This window comes from Siniperca chuatsi, linkage group LG14, assembly GCF_020085105.1.
Source record: "Siniperca chuatsi isolate FFG_IHB_CAS linkage group LG14, ASM2008510v1, whole genome shotgun sequence".
NCBI lineage: Eukaryota > Metazoa > Chordata > Actinopteri > Centrarchiformes > Sinipercidae > Siniperca > Siniperca chuatsi.
The window spans coordinates 10,188,786-10,206,638 of NC_058055.1; the positions used below are offsets into that span (position 1 = coordinate 10,188,786).

At 40.0% G+C, this 17,853-nt stretch overlaps 1 protein-coding gene across 3 annotated transcripts; it reads right to left on the reverse strand.

The window, feature by feature from the left end:
- Window positions 1-1,566: 1,566 nt before the first annotated feature.
- pafah1b2 (platelet-activating factor acetylhydrolase 1b, catalytic subunit 2) lies at window positions 1,567-9,608 on the reverse strand. 3 transcript variants are annotated; one of them, XR_006380781.1, is made up of 7 exons: window positions 8,908-9,587; window positions 8,386-8,467; window positions 7,090-7,179; window positions 6,646-6,762; window positions 5,982-6,104; window positions 3,949-4,354; window positions 1,567-2,145 (listed from the first exon to the last, which is right to left on the reverse strand). XR_006380781.1 is itself a non-coding variant. In XM_044223657.1 (6 exons), the coding sequence occupies exons 2-6, from the start codon at window positions 8,464-8,466 to the stop codon at window positions 4,076-4,078; spliced, it is 690 nt and encodes a 229-aa protein (XP_044079592.1). In that variant the 5' UTR covers window position 8,467; window positions 8,908-9,587; the 3' UTR covers window positions 1,567-4,075. The 3 variants fall into 3 exon arrangements, 2 of the variants coding, with proteins under 2 accessions (XP_044079592.1, XP_044079593.1); XM_044223657.1 differs by having other exon boundaries at window positions 1,567-4,354; XM_044223658.1 differs by lacking the exons at window positions 1,567-2,145; window positions 3,949-4,354 and adding an exon at window positions 4,370-4,907 and having other exon boundaries at window positions 8,908-9,608.
- Window positions 9,609-17,853: the final 8,245 nt, after the last annotated feature.

The following is a 17,853-nucleotide window of genomic DNA, read 5'->3' on the forward strand; positions in this document are numbered from 1 at the left end:
TCGGGTTTTCTGCTTTTATCAGCAACTTCTGTATTTCATTTTCTCTGAAAATGATATAATCTGAATGTGAAGTTAAAACATGTGATGGGTTTATTTTAACTTTTGACCATGAAATACAACATCACAAGGGTCACAGCACATGGCACTTATATAGCTCATCGCTTCATCACAAATCATGACATCTGAGAGTCACATTGCATGGTGATCAAAGAAACTGAACCCCATGAGTGAAATTTGACTAATTTAGAAGTAAATTAGATTTTTTTGGAATATATTATCACAGAGGACGTCAGGTCAAAGAACTAAATCAACAGTGGACCAGCATTGTGTACAGTTATTCAGAGTATGTGGGCAGTTGAACTTTTTCTGGACCAAATGCTTAATAACGTGTCATTGCTGAAGTGGTAAATGAGTAGGCATTTTAGTATACGATTAGAGTCACTGTGCTGTGTTATTAGATTGAGCCGAAACAACACACAAGGCCAGGTGTAGATTTTATCAGGATGTAGCTAACTTTCCGGTGACGCCTCTGTCTTCAGTTAATGCCTGTTGGGATTAGAAAGTTATCACTTCCCATTTTCAAAAAGTTGTTGTTGATAGACGAAGCAGTCAAATATTTATCTATAGTCTACATGGCCAGATTTAAAAACATTCAGTGGATGTTTAGATTTGGATCACTGGCAGTCTAAACATGTGTGGTATGGAAATGTACCAGCTGTGGACAAAGTGTCTGTGTTTATTTTTATTTTCCTAGATGTTTAAGGCACACACAGGAAAGTAACTTTCAACATTTTCTTTTTACCATTTCAGCTAATGCAGATTTATGTGCTTTTTACAGCATCACAACTCTTAAGATGGAAAAACTAGTAAAAATAACTAAGCTTTAATTCCTCAAACTTTCCTGTGTCAGAGACATGAACTCATAATGCGAATCCAGCATACCTGACTTCAGACAATTACTTTACGTTGTTTCGTTTTGTGCTGAGCTCAATGTGTTAACAGTGTTTCAAACTTCACACTCAGTGGACTGTCTGCAGTACAGGCCTCCAGATGGACCAACTATTTTAGCTACACTTGGACAGTTTTGGGTCACAGTTAAAATTAATGAGAGCAACATTAAAAGTGAGCGAATGGTTTATTAACTAAGTACTTTACAACTGGCCAGCAATCATATACACTCCAGCATGCCTAACTAAAAGTTTAATGAGGATGTTTTAACATGAGTCTACATTGCCTCTGAGTGCTATTGGTGAATTATTACAACTTTAGAGATGTTAAATTGGAGAAAGCAAATTAATTAGGCAATAAGGAACTCTCTGGATAAAGAGAGAAGGCGGGGAACAAGCAGTGAGCTTTGTTAGTGTCTTTTTCATTTTAGTTCTCAGATAAAATGGTTCCCTCTGATGGTGAGCGTGTAACACACAGTGCTGCAAATCACAATAGTTGATGTCAGAACTGAGATTTGTGCATCCTCTCCTTTTTCATTCAATTCAAATACGATCACTCATCACAAGTGACAGCTTTTGGTAATGACCAGAAATGGAAAAGATCTCTCCCAACACATGATTAGATCCTTGTTTTCTTTTTTTATTGGAATGCTTTACCTCAATAACGTGACAACGAGCCAAAACAGTGGAAATACTGTATCGCACCCAGCATAGAATCCCACAATCTGAACCCCCTTCAAACATCATTTTCTCAAGCTTCACATGCCTTATATACAACTGGGGTCACTTCTAGACACTCATACATCCAACTTACACAATACCAGCCATACTGTACACAACCGTCCCCATGAACACTTAAGGCACACACACACATACTATTTATACTTAACACAGCACGCAAATGTGCAGAGCATAAGACAGCAGTAATGTCGGATAATGTCAGATAATTTGATGCTTGACAAGAGGCCACAATTTTAACAGAACTGAGCCATGAAGAAACAGCCGCAGTATAAGCTCACAGACAAATGGTTTTCTTTACATGACCTTTGATTGCTTTTCAGCATTTAGCATGACAATATTCAGTATAGCTGTGTTCAGTAGCTTAACCATGTGGCTACTTTTTATTCCTAAAAATATGCAGTAAGTATACCATGTAGAGATGTCCGGTCCCAGGGTGGCAGGGCTGGGTGAGAGTCAACTACAAATACATGGAGAGAAACAAAGAGGCGGTGAGAAACAGAATAAAGAGGTGCTTCTAAGAGAAAATACTGTATATCCATGTATTTAGGAGGGAGAGGGAGAGAGAGCCTGTGATAGTCAAAGTCTGACTGTGAATATTTGGATATATTAGTGTGAGATACAGACGCAGAAAGAAACTGCCTCGTCAATCTGTATTTTTATAAGGAATAACTCATGCTATAATTAGCAATATGAGGTAAAAGCAGGAGGACTGGAGTTTTTACTTTGTTGTAAAAAATAAAATAACACAATCGTCAAGACACTGGAATATCATAGCCTGAAATGATGTATTTTCCAGATACAGATACCCAAGCACAGTCAAGAATTTAAAAAGCTGGCAGGACTTAGTTTAACAATACAAAACATTTGAAAAGTGTAACCTACTTATTATTTTTTAGACATTAAAATGAAATGTCACAGTAGATTTATCTGAACCCAAATGGTGAAATGTAATTCTACGAATACACTTGCTGGATGTGATAGAAGCTTTGCACAGAAGCAGCAGGGTCAGGGGTGTTTGGAAGGCCTATGCAGATTATCAGACAAGTAGGTTCAACAGCCTTACATCACTAATGAATACGTAAAAATACATGATTTTGACCGATATTGACTCATTTAATACAGAAGCATTGGCCGACTTTCTATGCCAAAGCTGCGGCTCGTTTAAAAACATGCATGCAGCGAACACCAACATCAGGTTTGAGATGAACTTTTAGTTCAGTGATGGTTTCAGGTGACACGGGAGTGAAGTAGTGATCTACTGCATGTGCGGACTGTGGACAGGTAGTTAACGCTTTATATATACACTGATCTATTTTTATATTGATTACAGTTTCAAAAGACATCTAAATAGTTACACACTGAGTTCAAAAGTGAACATTTAGTATACTTAGTGCTCCTTGTTTGGCTGAGTATATGAAATAGTACACCTAAAGAACTGGACTGACAAAACTATCATAGTAAATTTGTGTAAATTATTTTATATGCAATTTGCTTCACAGGATTATGCTTTAAGCTAAATTGTCTAAATTGTGAGAGTCATTTTTAAACACTGCTCACTACAATACATAGTGTGCATATCAGCAGTAGCTGTGGTTCCCAACCTTTTTGACTTGTGGAGCCTTAAAAGGAAGCAATGTCACACCGCAGAGTGATTTTTACTTCTCAGATGGTTTAATTTTTTTGTCAGAAAAAATAAACAGCTTTTTGTGGAACAGAAATATTTTTTTCCTTCATATCCCTTAAATGATCTTATTCTGACATCTTTCTTATGACCTTGGGGGGCCCTGACCCCCGGGTTGGGAACCATGGCTCTTTAGCACACTGGTCAGGCTCATAACATTATACAATGTTTAATAACGCTCTGCCTACTGTGAGTATGTTGTACACTGGACTTCTCATGTGTTAATAGAGAGGCTGCACAGCTAACCGTTTTGCCGACATCAAACAAAACATGGAGGAGGAAATCAGATTGTGTTTTTCTGTTTTGTATCTCCATGGCACAGGTGACAGAGAGAAACACACATTTTATCCACAGGCCAAGATTAATCTGTGTGTGAGTGCCACTGCAGTCCCACATGATCTCGATATATTTGTCTATGATTCGGAGTAGTCTGACCTTAGTAAATCCTTCTGCAATAGAGGTTACTACTGCAATCACAGTGTCTACGTCTTTAGTGAGGTCTCTCTCCCTCTTCAGCACCTCTCCATACCCAACCCTCAGCTCATAATGTGATCCCACACCCCTCGAGGGCCCACTCACATCGGCGTGCCTCCTCCCCCTATGAGTGAGCCCTTCCTCCTCCAGATACCAGGGACATGTCTCCCCCGTCTCCAACAACAGCGGGTGAGACATGCCTCTGGATAAATGTGCTGCTCGGCCGCGGCCCTCAAACCAGTGACGCCCGTCTCTCCTCTGGCGTCTCCTCCAGTATCTGAAGCAGCAGGTCACTGAGGGGCTTCGCCATGGTGCGGTAGCCTGTCGACGTCAGGTGGAGGAAGTCAAACATGTCCTGTTGGATGATGGTTCCATCAGAGTGGACGAACTCCCCGCTAACATCCAGGAACTGAGCCTGACCCAGTCGCGGCAGCCAGGAGCTCAGGAACCCGTTAACCGCAGCGTTCTTCTCCCTCAGTGGGTTGGGACGCTCCCCTCGAGGCAACAAACTCTGAGGACCACAAAAATATTTTGACTCATTTATGAAAGTCAATGTGTTGAGAGTTAAATCTTGATATTTTGTATTTTAGTTGTTTTTAAAAAAATCAAAACATCCTTACCTATTACTGGCCTATCATAAGCATTTCCCACTGAAACCCAGGGGCATGGATAGTCTGTAAGGCTGGCTGAGCCACTTGATAAACAGGCAATCAATACTTGATATCTAGATACGCTTAGCATTTTAATATATATATATATATATATATATATATAGTAGATATATTTACATTTTATACATTTTTATTTTTAACCTTTATATTTTCTTTTCTTTGTACTCTTATTCGAATTATTAGTCTTTATTGCACACTAGCCTTTTAGCACAGCCTCAAAAGTATGCCACCCTGCATTTCACTGCACAGATTGAATAACCATTTGATAAATAACACATTTTATTCTACTAATTATGGAGATAGAAAGATAGTTTGTTTCACCTTATATTCTAAATTTCTTATCTATGGAAGAAAATTCAGCTGCTTGTTCATTCGACTGGAACCTGCATTTTTCTTAACGGAGAGAAGAAATAACGGAACTTAACGTGGGGTATGCGATTCTGGAGAAATCTAATACCATGAAAAATAGAATGATATTGAGCGATCAACGACACAGTAAGTAATGTAACTAACGTTAGCTAGGTTGTCGGTTAGCTTAGCTAGGTTGTGAGTTAGCAAACTGTCGCTACAGTTGCTCCTGTGAAGCTAACAGCCAGAGAGAACCAGACGGTTTCCCAGAGCAGCACAGCAGCTCCAGACAGCGATACTCACAACTCTCCTGCTACTATAGCTAACATCACAACAGCGGCATATCTTGGCAACTAGAAAGTGAGCTGAATGTCTGTGGGCAAGTCATTTAACATTACCTGACACACACATCATGACTGGAATAGTGTTATGTGGCCCGGTCCGAGCCACTTTGTTTGTTTCCCATTTACAGAGCCAGGGCTGTGTACAAACACCAGAGTTTTTTTCAGTGCGCACACAGAACGGACAACTAGCGGACTGTGAGGACATGTTCGCGGAATTTGACAAAAAGACGTGTATTTGATTAGAATCGCATACCCCACCTTTAAAGGAACAGTGTGTAGATTTTAGTGGCATATAGCGATGAAATTGCACTTTGCAACCATTTGAATACCGCTCGCATCACCCTCCCCTACCACGCGTGTAAAAGAAACAATTTCTCCATTTCTGCCAACAGTTTCTCCTAAGTGTTACACACTGGACCTTTAAACACATTTTGTTTGTATTTTTATGGAAACATGTTTTTGAAAAATGCCCACAATTGAAAGCTGGTGACTTGTCCTATACATTATTGTGCAAGTTTTTTTTATATCATGCAGTGTTCATCACAGTAAAGGTTGTGTACAATCTTAACATGTCAGTGTTTCACTAGCTCTTTAATAAGATAAAATAACAACGCTAAATATTTACCAAATGGAAAAATTACTCTTTCTCAATGTGACAACTGCAGAGAAAAAATAGAGACCACAAAGAAAGCTAAATGCCAAATATCTGCATTAACATATCTGTTTAAAACAAACTAAGTGCAACAAAATACAAGACATACAGCTAACTACTTACCAGTACAACTATCTTTGCCTTGGGGAGGCAGGAGGTTAACAGCTGTGCAATAGCAAGAATTCCTCCTGCAACTTGCTCTGCTGTGTGTTCGTAATTGTTGGTTCCTACCCACAACACCACCACCTAGACAAGACCACACACAGACACTTTGTTTACTTTCACTGAACACACTTTAATCCCTAGAACTGTGATCAAAGCATGATATAAAGTAATAACTAAGCAACATCCTGTTAGTTGTTTTGAGAGAATGAGTTCTCATGGATTGATATCTGGATAATGGGTGAGCAATGCAAGCTGTCCCCAATGTCTATATCATTAGCTCAGCCAATAAGCACAGTTAGGGTGATACAACAGACTGTTGCCACCACAATGTTTTCTAAAAGTGGTTCTGGACCATCAGTCCACCTGCTCCTGCTACATCCACAACCAGAGGAGGTGGTCAGGGACAGCTACATGCAAGTTTTTTGCAAGAGGGACAAACGGTGTATGTGCAAGGTCTCTGTGTGTTAGAGTGTGTGCACATGATGTTTTGTGGATAACAGCAGTGAAATGTGTATGAAAGTTTGTTCTGCACCGGAGATGTAAAAGTGTGTATTTGAGAGGTAAATAAAATGATTTTGCCCTAAACTGTCTTTCTGTGAAGATCATAACAGGCTCATCTCACCTTGGGACAGATGTTCTCCAGCTCTCCGTTCTGCAGCCTCCACAGCACATTACAGGTGGTGTCCCCTCCAATGCCAAAGTTGAGCGCATGAAGAGGAGAGAATAATTCCCTCCAGACCTGTGGATAGGAAACCAGAAATCTGCAGTTCATATGAGAATTTCTGACTTTGGTGACTAATATCAAATAACTAAGTGATACTGACGCCAGAGCATGCCGATCAGTAACAAGACGAATTACAATAACATGCATATCAATATAAGACTAGTAGTGAGGCAACATAAACGTATGTACGGCACAGTACATTTACGCAGTGTATTTAAGTATTGTGTGAAAATACTGAGATTCAGAAAAAAACTAAATTAAGATGCTACTGCCATGTGAGCAGTCAAATGTCCAGGTGTAGCAAGGTAAATATTAAAATAAATATCAATATCAATGTCTCACCTCAAACTGCTGCATTAGCTGTACCATAGAATCCCCCACAAAAAGCACGTCAGGTTCAGCATCCTTACACTCCTGCACAAATCTTGTGTGCTGTAAAAAAAACACAGCCTCGTCACAACAGAGCTTGTGATGTAGTCCATAATTGCGAGAGATAAGATAGATGAAAATTACATTTCATTCACTGAAAACAATACAATTTAGTAAATTCCATATTAGGCCTTTCAGTCTGAGTTAACACCTTTGTCTTATGAGTTTTATAAATCTTAGCTGTAGGATAATACTCGTTAGCCTTCCAAGTCAGACAAAATCCTGCAAGTTCATCAAAGACAAGACACGTCTGGTGCTCCATCTGACAGAGAGCTTGGAGTCAAGCAGAATGTCTCAGTCCTATTAGCTTTGGAGGATTAACCTTGCATGGACCTACTAAGAGGTGCCACTAAACAAGCTAGATAAAGTGGTGCTCTGAAAGAAATACAAGTCTTGGGAATGGTTCCAATTCATTATAACTAATATAATAATGACCAGCCACCAACCACCCCACATTTGTCACTATTATTAGGAATGTCATCATGATAATGTGCAGATATAGCTTGCAATCCTTCATTTGAAAATATTCCACTCACAATAATCATTTGCACAAGATCATAGCACAATCATGAACATCAATGGTAGGAATCAAATCCAATATTGAATGCGTTATTGCTGCCTTATAAAATGTGTAGTACATAGGGGCAGATGAACAAATAAAGCAATCTAAGAAGAAAGTCAATTCTAACAAACTGGGGTGATTTACAAGTCAATAACTTGAGCATGCATACACATGGAAAACTTAACCTCTATGACACTAAGCCTTAATGTTTATTATGTATGAGATTGGAGTGAGAAGAAACAGTTAGATAGAGTCACAGTGGGACGTCGTCTTCTGTTTATTTTAAGAGCACTGAGAGCTCATAAAGAGACACCTAACGTAAAGCATGCAAAATTAAGAATATGATAACTAAACCACTAAAATATTCCATCTGAGGTGCTTTTAGCAATATGAATAGATACATTTCTCTGCTGTCAAGCTTTTGTTTACATTTATTTAAAACTGGTATGTAATTAATGTCATGTAAAATCATGGATAAGCCCAAGAATAGGACAAACCCTTTGAGAAATAATGTAAATCTTCCAGATGGTAAAATGCATTCAGCCTGTATACATAAGGAACAAATCTGTTTGTTGTTGTTTTTTTTATATATAATACACGGGGATAAAGAATGAACGTTTCCTACACTAATAATAAATACCACCAACCTGTGACATCCACCGTCCATCTCCTTGAACATCCTCTACTGGCTGAGCCAGTGCAGCTGGGTTCAGTTCATCACCACTCATCCTACAGGAGACACCACCGCTTATTCACACGTAAATAAAACAACACACAGCTATAAAGACACATACTTATAAAAGGAGGAAGGGTTCGTGCTGTTTTAGGTTGGTGCTGCAGTATAAGGAGGAGAGCATCAGCACCAGCTAACAGAAACCATTGCTGTGATGAAGCAGCTTAATGTTTCAGGAGCAGACAGACCGGCCTAATATGGATCTACGCTACTTTCGCTCTCACGGCGGGTGCTTATGGATCATAGAGCAGATCGCATTAAATCCGCTGGTTTACTGATTATATCACGTTTGCTTGTTAGCTAGCTAGCTAGCCAGCGAATGACTGGAGACTGTTATGGCTGCATCTCTGATACTTAGCGTTTGACACACCCGTCGTTAATATGAACATTTAACGTTACAGTAATTACTTTGTTCTTAATTTACAAGACAACCTACCTGGCAGGGTGTTTGCCGTCACTTCTCAGCTCCCTCGGCTTCAGAGTAACGTTAACTCCTTTGCCCCAACTTCACTTCACCGCTGTCGGGTAGACGAAGCGAGTGATGCTCGCTAGCAACCGTTAGCTGTTAGCTGACTCTAGCTAGACGAGACAACAGAAGGTGTGTCAAGAAGGCAAACTACGGAGACTCTTTCACGAGGAGAGCGCCGATCTGCTACCATTAGCCGTAACACCGTTGGAGGGCACTGCAGTGAGCCACACACACAGGGATTGGGAATATTTTACCCGGAGAAATGCCTGTCGGGCAGTCATTCCTTACTGGCTGCATACATTCCCAGACGTAAACTCTTATCACGACCATAACTAACCGTCTGTTGCATGAACACTGCTACCTTCTGTAAATTATGGAGGTTGATGAGGCCGACACACAGCTTCTACATGCTCTTTCCTGAGAGGTCAACCACAGGGCAAGAGAAACCCCAATACCACTGGTCCCGCAATGAATCATGGGTGGGTTTGTTTGTTTGAAAATGCGATTAAAACCCAACACAACCTAAAACGTTATACTCCGAATTCCCAAATAACGAAATTCCTCTCCGTTATTTGAGATCATTTCAGTGGGTGTCAGACACCAGCTATGGCGGAAAATACTTCTAGAAGGAGGGTGTGTTTTAGTTTAGACAACATACAGCACTGCCGACATCTTTGCTGTGCGACATGCTGTAAAATGAACTCTCACTTCCACTCGTGGCCCATCTCTGATCCGAGCCCGCTGTGTCAGCTGACCGCAATGCATCATGGTCACGTTCGATCATGCATTCCAGAACGAACGAACGAATGAACGAAACGAACCATTCTATATTCTGTCCGTGACACAACAGGTCATTTTCTTTATCAAGTTAATAGCATTGACAGCTTAACCTTAATAATTGTTCATATATATGGCTATGACTCAAAATCTGAGAAGGACAATCTTCTTGAAACGTTAGAGAAACACACTCTTATCCCTATCCATATCATGATGTTGAAATTCCCTCTACTTCAGTAAATGAAAACGTAAAGGTGCAAAGATTTATTGAACTGACATATGGAGGAATAACAATCCTAACATACATTCTTTTACTTGGCGTAATAGACGTGCCTCCAGACAGTCACGTTTGGACTTTTGGCCAGTATCTAAAAATATTAACATTAACAAGATATCAGTTGATATCATTACAACACCGTTAACAGATCATAATGCAGTCTCCATCTTTATTCCTTTACTCTCTGCCAATACTCAGCTATGCAGAAGCACTTACTGGAAGCTTAATAGTTCGCTGTTGAGCATGAAATAGTAAAATCTTAAAATCTTCTGGAGCTGATGGCCTTTCTGCAGAATTTTATCAGGCTTTTACATAATATTTAGCTCTGTTCTGCTTGAAGTAATATTAGTATTGAAAAAGGAACTCTTCCTCATTCACTGACACAATGTTTGATTACTTGAATTCCCAAAAAGACCTTCTTTTTATTTCAAATGTGGCATCAGTCAGGGTTGTCCCTCCCCCTTATATTTAGTCATTCTCTGTACAAAGATTCCCCCTGGCTCTGATGTTGTTTTGTCTGTATTAATGACTTATTTGTTTGTATGTGATTTCTATTGTCAATTTTAAAAAAGGTACTGGAGGAGACACAGGTAATATCATCTTCCTACTTTCTAGCTGTAGGGAATAATGTTTGCTTTAAAATCCAACCAAAGAAATGACCCTCAAGAACTCAAATTTGAGTTCAAATTTGAAATACTGCTGTATGAGTGAAAACTCTTCTATTTTTATTAGATTTTATTTCTTGGCCTTTAGTTGAATTTCATTGGGAACTGCCTCCTCCTGTTTCTTCTGATCAAAACTGGCTCTTGACTAGTGTTTTCCTTTTATCAACATTGGCATACGGTGCCTAAATGTTGTAACGTCTAATGTTGTTATGCAGTTAAAATAAGAAAGTGATCAAATACCTGAAAATAAGTCTCGCATTACTTTCTATCATTGGTGCTGCGCAAGTACATGACAACATTTGTTAGTCCGAGCATAATTATCATGAGATGGTAACGATAACCGCCATACGTATTCCTACCTTACATATGCAGACAGGCCCTGAAGGTACAGTACAATAGGTTGAGAAGAATCAGAATCAGAATCAGAAATACTTTATTGATCCCCGAGGGGAAACTCTTTTGTTACAGCAGCTCACTGTCACGTCAGTGCACACAGGATTAGAAGTACTAGGCAAAAAATATATATAATACACTATAATACAGGTCAGAAAATAAATTAAGTACCAAGTTGGTATAAGTATAAAATAAGTGTAAAGTACAAAGTGGATTTACCAGTTGATGATAAGTATGTACGGTATAATAATACAATGTAATAATACAAGTAGTAAGTAATAGTGCATGAACTACCAAGTTAAGTGTAGCTTATTAAGATTATTATGAGACGGTGGATGTTGCACAGCAGTAATAGAGGTATGAATAAATATCAATAAATAGGGAATTTTAAACTGAAAAGAGTATATTGCACAGGAGTATTAACACAGAATATTGCACAATTATGTCAAGTATTGCAGTGATGTTAATGGTCCAATGTCCAGTTTAACGACTTAGGGTCAATAGACTGACACTTAGAGGGAGGAGTTGAAAAGTTTGATGACCACAGGCAGGAATGACTTCCTGTGACGCTCTGTGGTGCTTTTTGGGGGGATGAGTCTTTCACTGAAGGTACTCCTTTGTTTGACCATCACGTCATGGAGTGGGTGGGAGACACTGTCCAAGATGGCATGTAGTTTGGCCAGCATCCTCCTCTGTGACACCACCGCCAGAGAGTCCAGCTCCACCCCCACAATGTCATTGGCCTTACGGAGCAGTTTGTTGAGTCTGTTAGTGCGCTACCCTCAACCTGCTGCCCCAGCATGCAACAGCATGCAGGATAGCACTGGCCACCACAGACTCATAAAACATCTTCAGCATTGTCCGGCAGATGTTGAAGGACCTCAGCCTCCTCAGGAAATAGAGGCGGCTCTGGCCCTTCCTGTAAACAGCTTGCGTGTTCTTAGCCCAGTCCAGTTTATTGTCCATGTGTACTCCCAGGTACTTGTAATCCTCTACAATGTCAACACTGACCCCCTGGATGGAAACCGGGGTCACTGGTGCCTTGGCCCTTTGTAGGTCTACAATCAGCTCCTTAGACTTTGTCGCATTGAGCTGTAGATGGTTCTGCTCACACCATGAGACAAAGTTCCCCACCACAGCCCTGTACTCAGTCTCATCACCACCGCTGATACATCCCACCACAGCAGAGTCATCAAAAAACTTCTGAAGGTGCCAGGACTCTGTGTGGTGGCTGAAGTCTGTGGTGTAGATGGTGAAGAGGAAGGGAGAGAGGACAGTTCCCTGAGGGGCCCCCCAGTGTTGACCATGCTGTCCAACACACAGTGCTGCAGGCACACGTGCTGTGGTCTGCCAGTCAGGTAGTCAACAATCCAGGATACGAGGGGGGCATCCACCTGCATTGCTGCCAGCTTCTCACCCAGCAGGGCAGGCCGGATGGTGTTGAAAGCACTGGAGAGGTCAAAAAACATGATCCTCACAGTGCTTGCCGGCTTGTCCAGGTGGGTGTAGATGCAGTTCAGCAGGAAGATGATGGCGTCCTCAACTCCCAGCTGGGGCTGGTAGGCGAACTGAAGGGGGTCCAGGAGGGGTCTGACCATGGGCCGCAGCTGTTCCAGAGGTGTCCTTATAGGCTCTCCTTCGAGGATTCTTGATGCCAGGTGAGTTTGACCAACCTACATCTATCCTAAATGCAAAAACACTTTAACAGTAATACTCTGTGACATTATATTGACATAAAGCCTGACAACAAGGAGTATGTGACTTTAATGCACTACTATTTTCATTTTGACTTGTTCATTACTTACTTAAGTCTCTCCTACTTTGAAAACATACAAAAATTGGTTTGTGTACAACTGAATTAATTTTAATATAATGTGATTTCATTATATGTTTTTATGTTGTTTTTTTATCATTATACTTATTGTTACTTATTGCACATTTATATTTGTTACCTTTTACCTACTTAATTTTGCACAGTTTACTGGAGATGGCAACAAAGCATTTCACTGCACATTGTACTTGTACCACTGAGTATGTGACAAATACATTTTTATTTGAATATGTAGTCATGTGGTAAAGTCCTTCAGGCTTTGACAATTTACAGCATATGAACGATAATTTTACCAAGTGGATGGACAGGTTTAAGATGGCCTACTGTATCTCTGTTTCTGTAGACAAGAGTCAAATCTTTTGTGTGCACTTGATAGAGGTCTTTTGGGACCATTAAATCTAAACATGGTGTCCGTTTGACACAGTTAGTACTTTGCTGTAAATGCAGAAATTCCATGTTACTTATGGATGTGAAAATAAAAAGCGTCAGGCTGATCATTTTTATTTTGCAAAAACATGCAGTGTCCAGTCGACCCTCTGAACTCTACACACCCATACAATCATTAACCGGAGACAAAAGGAGAGCACTGAACAACAAGCAGACAACAAAAAATGCCCATGAGTTTGTTGTTTTATTCTTAAACTTTTGCTGATGTTGATTCATGTGGATGTAAAATGGCAGACCTTACCAGCTGGTATACAATAGATCCGTAGGCACAAAAAAGTGTTAATTTCACAATTTATAGCTACAGACAAGGAACACAAGAAATGTGGGGCTCTTTGTGTCATTTTTCTAAAATGAGTGTTTATGTAGCACAGTAAATTCTACAAAATGGCAAATGTAAATAAGAAGACACCAGATGCCTTTCAAAGCTGTTTGGTGTCAACATGTTTTCTTTCGATACGTGATTTAATTGCTCCAAAACCAAAGGATATAATTAGGTTATGAATGTCAAACTCATAAAATGCAGTATGAAATGTGAATTATGTATGTGTTCGTCACTGCAGGTCTGTGTGTATAAGCTTACATGTAGTCAGTGGGATTCAAATTTACGCTCCGAGTGAGGTGGAAGCAGTCAACAGGACGGATGTGAAACGGACGTGCACCTTCAGCTCCAGTCATCCTGTGTCACTTAAATCCATATCAGTGACCTGGTACTTCCAACCCCTGCATTCCAGGACCTGAGAACGCTGGGTGTGGCACTGGATGTTTTATGATGATATTCTAAAGATGTTTTTTATTGTGTTTCAATGTTATTTATCCAGCCCCGGATAATGGCTTTAAAATCTACAGTATATTGTTTGCAAATTAGACTGTGGATTTTGTGTGTGTGTTTCAGGTGATCTTCTACCACGATAAGCCATATGTTCCCTTTCAAGGGCGTTTTTAAGACCACGTGGTCTCCATCACCCTGCAGCAGGTGTCCCCAACCTTTAATGGTACCTACATCTGCCAGGTGCGCAACATGGCAGACGTACACAGCAGAAATGGAGAGGTTGTCCTCAGAGTCGTCAACGAGACTGCAATTAGGCTGTTTTTCATCCCCAAGTCCTCTCACACGAGTGAAAATGCAGACAACGCCAAATTGTAGTGGCAATTTCTTCGGAATAAAGAAACACTCAAGGCAATCAGTTGTCTTTCTGTGGGTTTACTTCAAGCGTCTGCAGACGGACTCACAGCAGCAAAACATACATCAGTATAATCTGCTCTGAATGAGTACAGAGGAAAAAGAACATCAGTTATTTATCCAGTCTTCAGGGTCAGACTCCTCAACCTGGGGAGAAGAGTGTCCCTGAAGTCTGGACATAACAGTCAGTAGGATAATTTGTAGTTCCATGTCATCATTATCAGTGTACTGTTCTCATCTCACAGTCCACACAATCATACACAAATGAAGTATTGACGCCAAACAATTATAATAATATCTGTATGTTATTATATCAGAGAGTCTGTTTGTTCTTGCCATTACACACTTTGCTATTCACAAAACCACGTGTCAATGTCGAGTCCCAGTTTTGCCATTGGTATTTACCAATTCAGTGGCCACTCACTGGCAACTTCTTTAGGATAAACTTGGAAATTTCCAACTTTACAAGTTGGCTGGAAAATCAGTTTTGGTCTCTGTGAGGCAGAGGGCGGGAATTGACTGTCACCTTAGTAAGCCGTAGGTTTAATAGGAGGAAGCTCCTGGATTGGGACACAACTTAAAGCAGCTAGTGTTCCCTAACTCTCTCTCCTTCTTTTCTGTCCTTTGCAGGTTTTGACCCATCTGACGGATTCATTGCTTTGCTTGATATGACTGGTACAGGGGTTTGAAGGGTGTTGTTTGAGTGTAAATATTTAGTAACTCAAATTTCTAGATCCAAGTATTAGACCTATTAGAATTAGAAATGAGTCATTTGTACAATATCGTGTTACAAGTGGAGGATCTAGACATCCTCACATACAACAATGACTATAAGCCTGACAGATGGATGAGTTGACTGTTGAGCACTGGGTCTCTGGAAAAAAATGTTCTGGTGTCTGAAAATCTGTGGCGTGTTTTTTCAGCTCCTGAGCCTGTGTTGTGTCAGTGTTCTTCTTACCATCATTTTGTTCTTTATTGTATCATACTCTGTTTATAAGGTGGTTATTAGTTATTGATCTCTTTAGGTACAGGCAGGTGATCTGTGTCATGCTCACTACAACAGGTTTCACGCTGGCTTGAACCTGAATCGTCTAGTTGTTGGACTGTTTGTTTACCCACTGATCCATTTGCATTTAGTAAGATCTTATCTATTTAATATTAAACCACTCTTTATACTTTTATTGGATGTTATAAGCTCACCAAGCTGCAGCTGAAGCCTGGTGGGAGAACATTGAAGCCAGGTATGCAAAACAGAATCCTGTATTTCTGAAATGACCTGCAACAGAGGTTCAGTTGTTCATGTCAGAGGAAGCATAACATGTGAACTTTACACAAAAGATAATGTCTTCAGTGTGCAATACTTAGATAATACAAAATTTTGTGGAACAAAGTGCTGTGGACTCAACAATTAAAGTCCCATCCAATCAAAAATGTGTCCTGCTTCTTGTTTCTTAACTTTAAGCTTCACTGTGCAGAATGATGTATGTGCAGAGTTTGTTTTCACATTCATCTACTGAAGAGGGGAACGTTTCTCTGTGCTCACCTTGAATCTGAGTTTCAGACGTGTATGTTCGATTTGTGACATCACAACAAGTTTGGAAGCCAGTCGTGGTTCAATATGCAACTTGTTTCCACATGCACACGTGTGATGTGGAAACTTGAAACCTGCAGTGCACAAACACTGAGAATGGACTTTTCAGGGAAGTAGGAGACATCATATGTTCAGCAGATAAACTTTAGAAATGAAAAATATTTGCATATTCATAGATTCAATGAGGGAGAAGGACTAGATTGACGGCAATTGATCTTTTCTGTGGAAAAACCAATTATTATTCCAAGCAACATATTTTTTTAAGAGACGGAATGTACACAAACTGTGAGTAGTAGGAAAGGAGGAGGAGGAGGGAGGGAGGATAAAAGAGATAGCCAGTCGACATCTTTGGGGAAACGAGCATTAGAAGAGGAGGAGGAAGTGCGAGATGTCAGGAAAAAGATTATGATGGAGGAATTTAAGGTCATTCTTAAATTTAAGGTGGGGGGTGAGATAACATTGATTGGTCCAATAACTTTGACAACAGGATTGAGGAAGGCAACTGGGGATATAGAAATGGCAAAGGTGTTGCGTGAGGGCAGTTTGTTGGTGAAATGCAAAAATGCGGAACATAGAAATAAAGTGATGAAACTGCAAACTGTGTAAAAAATAAATAATGGAAAGAAGGATAGTTGGTGATAGGAGAGGAGCTAGAGGAGTGATATCAGGAATCCCCATTAGAGAAAATTTGGAAGAACTAAGGAAAGTGATGAAAGGAGGAAAAATCACAGGAATTAGACAGCTGCAGGCCTTCAGGAACGGGGAAAAAGTGGATAGTGAGTCAGTACTGCTAAAGTTCAATGATGAGGTGCTTTCTGGAAAAGTGATGATAGGCTACATGACATTTAATGTGAGAGAATATGTTCCTCCTCCAATAAGATGTTATAAATGTCAGGTCATATGGGGCCAATGTATGTAAAAGAAAACAAAGATGTGGAAGAGAACATGCATATGGAGAATGTGGCAGCAGTGCTCAAGTTAAGTGCTGTAATTGCGGAGGAAACCACACAGCAGGTATGGTGGTTGCACCGTCAGGAAGCAGGCAGTGGAGATTCAAAGGGTAAGATTAGAACGGAAAGTAACATGCAGAGGCTGTGAGGATGTGTAACAGTGAAAGAAGAGAAGCGGGAGACAACCAAAGTCATCCTGAAACAAATGCAGGATCAGCACAAAGGACAACACAGGAAGAAGCAAATTGGAACAAGTATAGAGTAATAACTGAAGGGAAATTAAAAGAGGTAAATATGAACCAGACAATTGATGACCTCAGTGTAGAAATAAACTGTATTATACTAGGAGCAGCAAAAGAGTCAATACCAAAAAGAAACAGTAGGAAAAGGAACAAGATGGTTCCGTGGTGGACACAAGAATGCACTTCTGCAATTAAAAATCGAAATAAGGCCTTTAAAGTCTTGAAGAAAACACATCATTTTCAGAATCTTATTAACTATAAAAGAAAGCAGGCAGTAGTTAGGAGTACAGTAAAGAGAGTTAAAAGGGATTTTTGGAAGAGGTATTGTGACTCACTTGGAAGGACACCATTAGACCGAGTATGGGGGATGATTAAGAGGATGTCCGGAAATAGAAAAGTGTATGGATATCGTATAATGAAAGATGGGGGGAAAGTAGTAATAGAAGGTAAGGATAAAGCAGAGATTTTAGCAAGGACATTTGTTAAGGTACATAGTAGTGAAAATCTGAGTAATGAGGAAAAGAATCAGAGAGATAGAACAATAGAAAAAAATGTAGAAG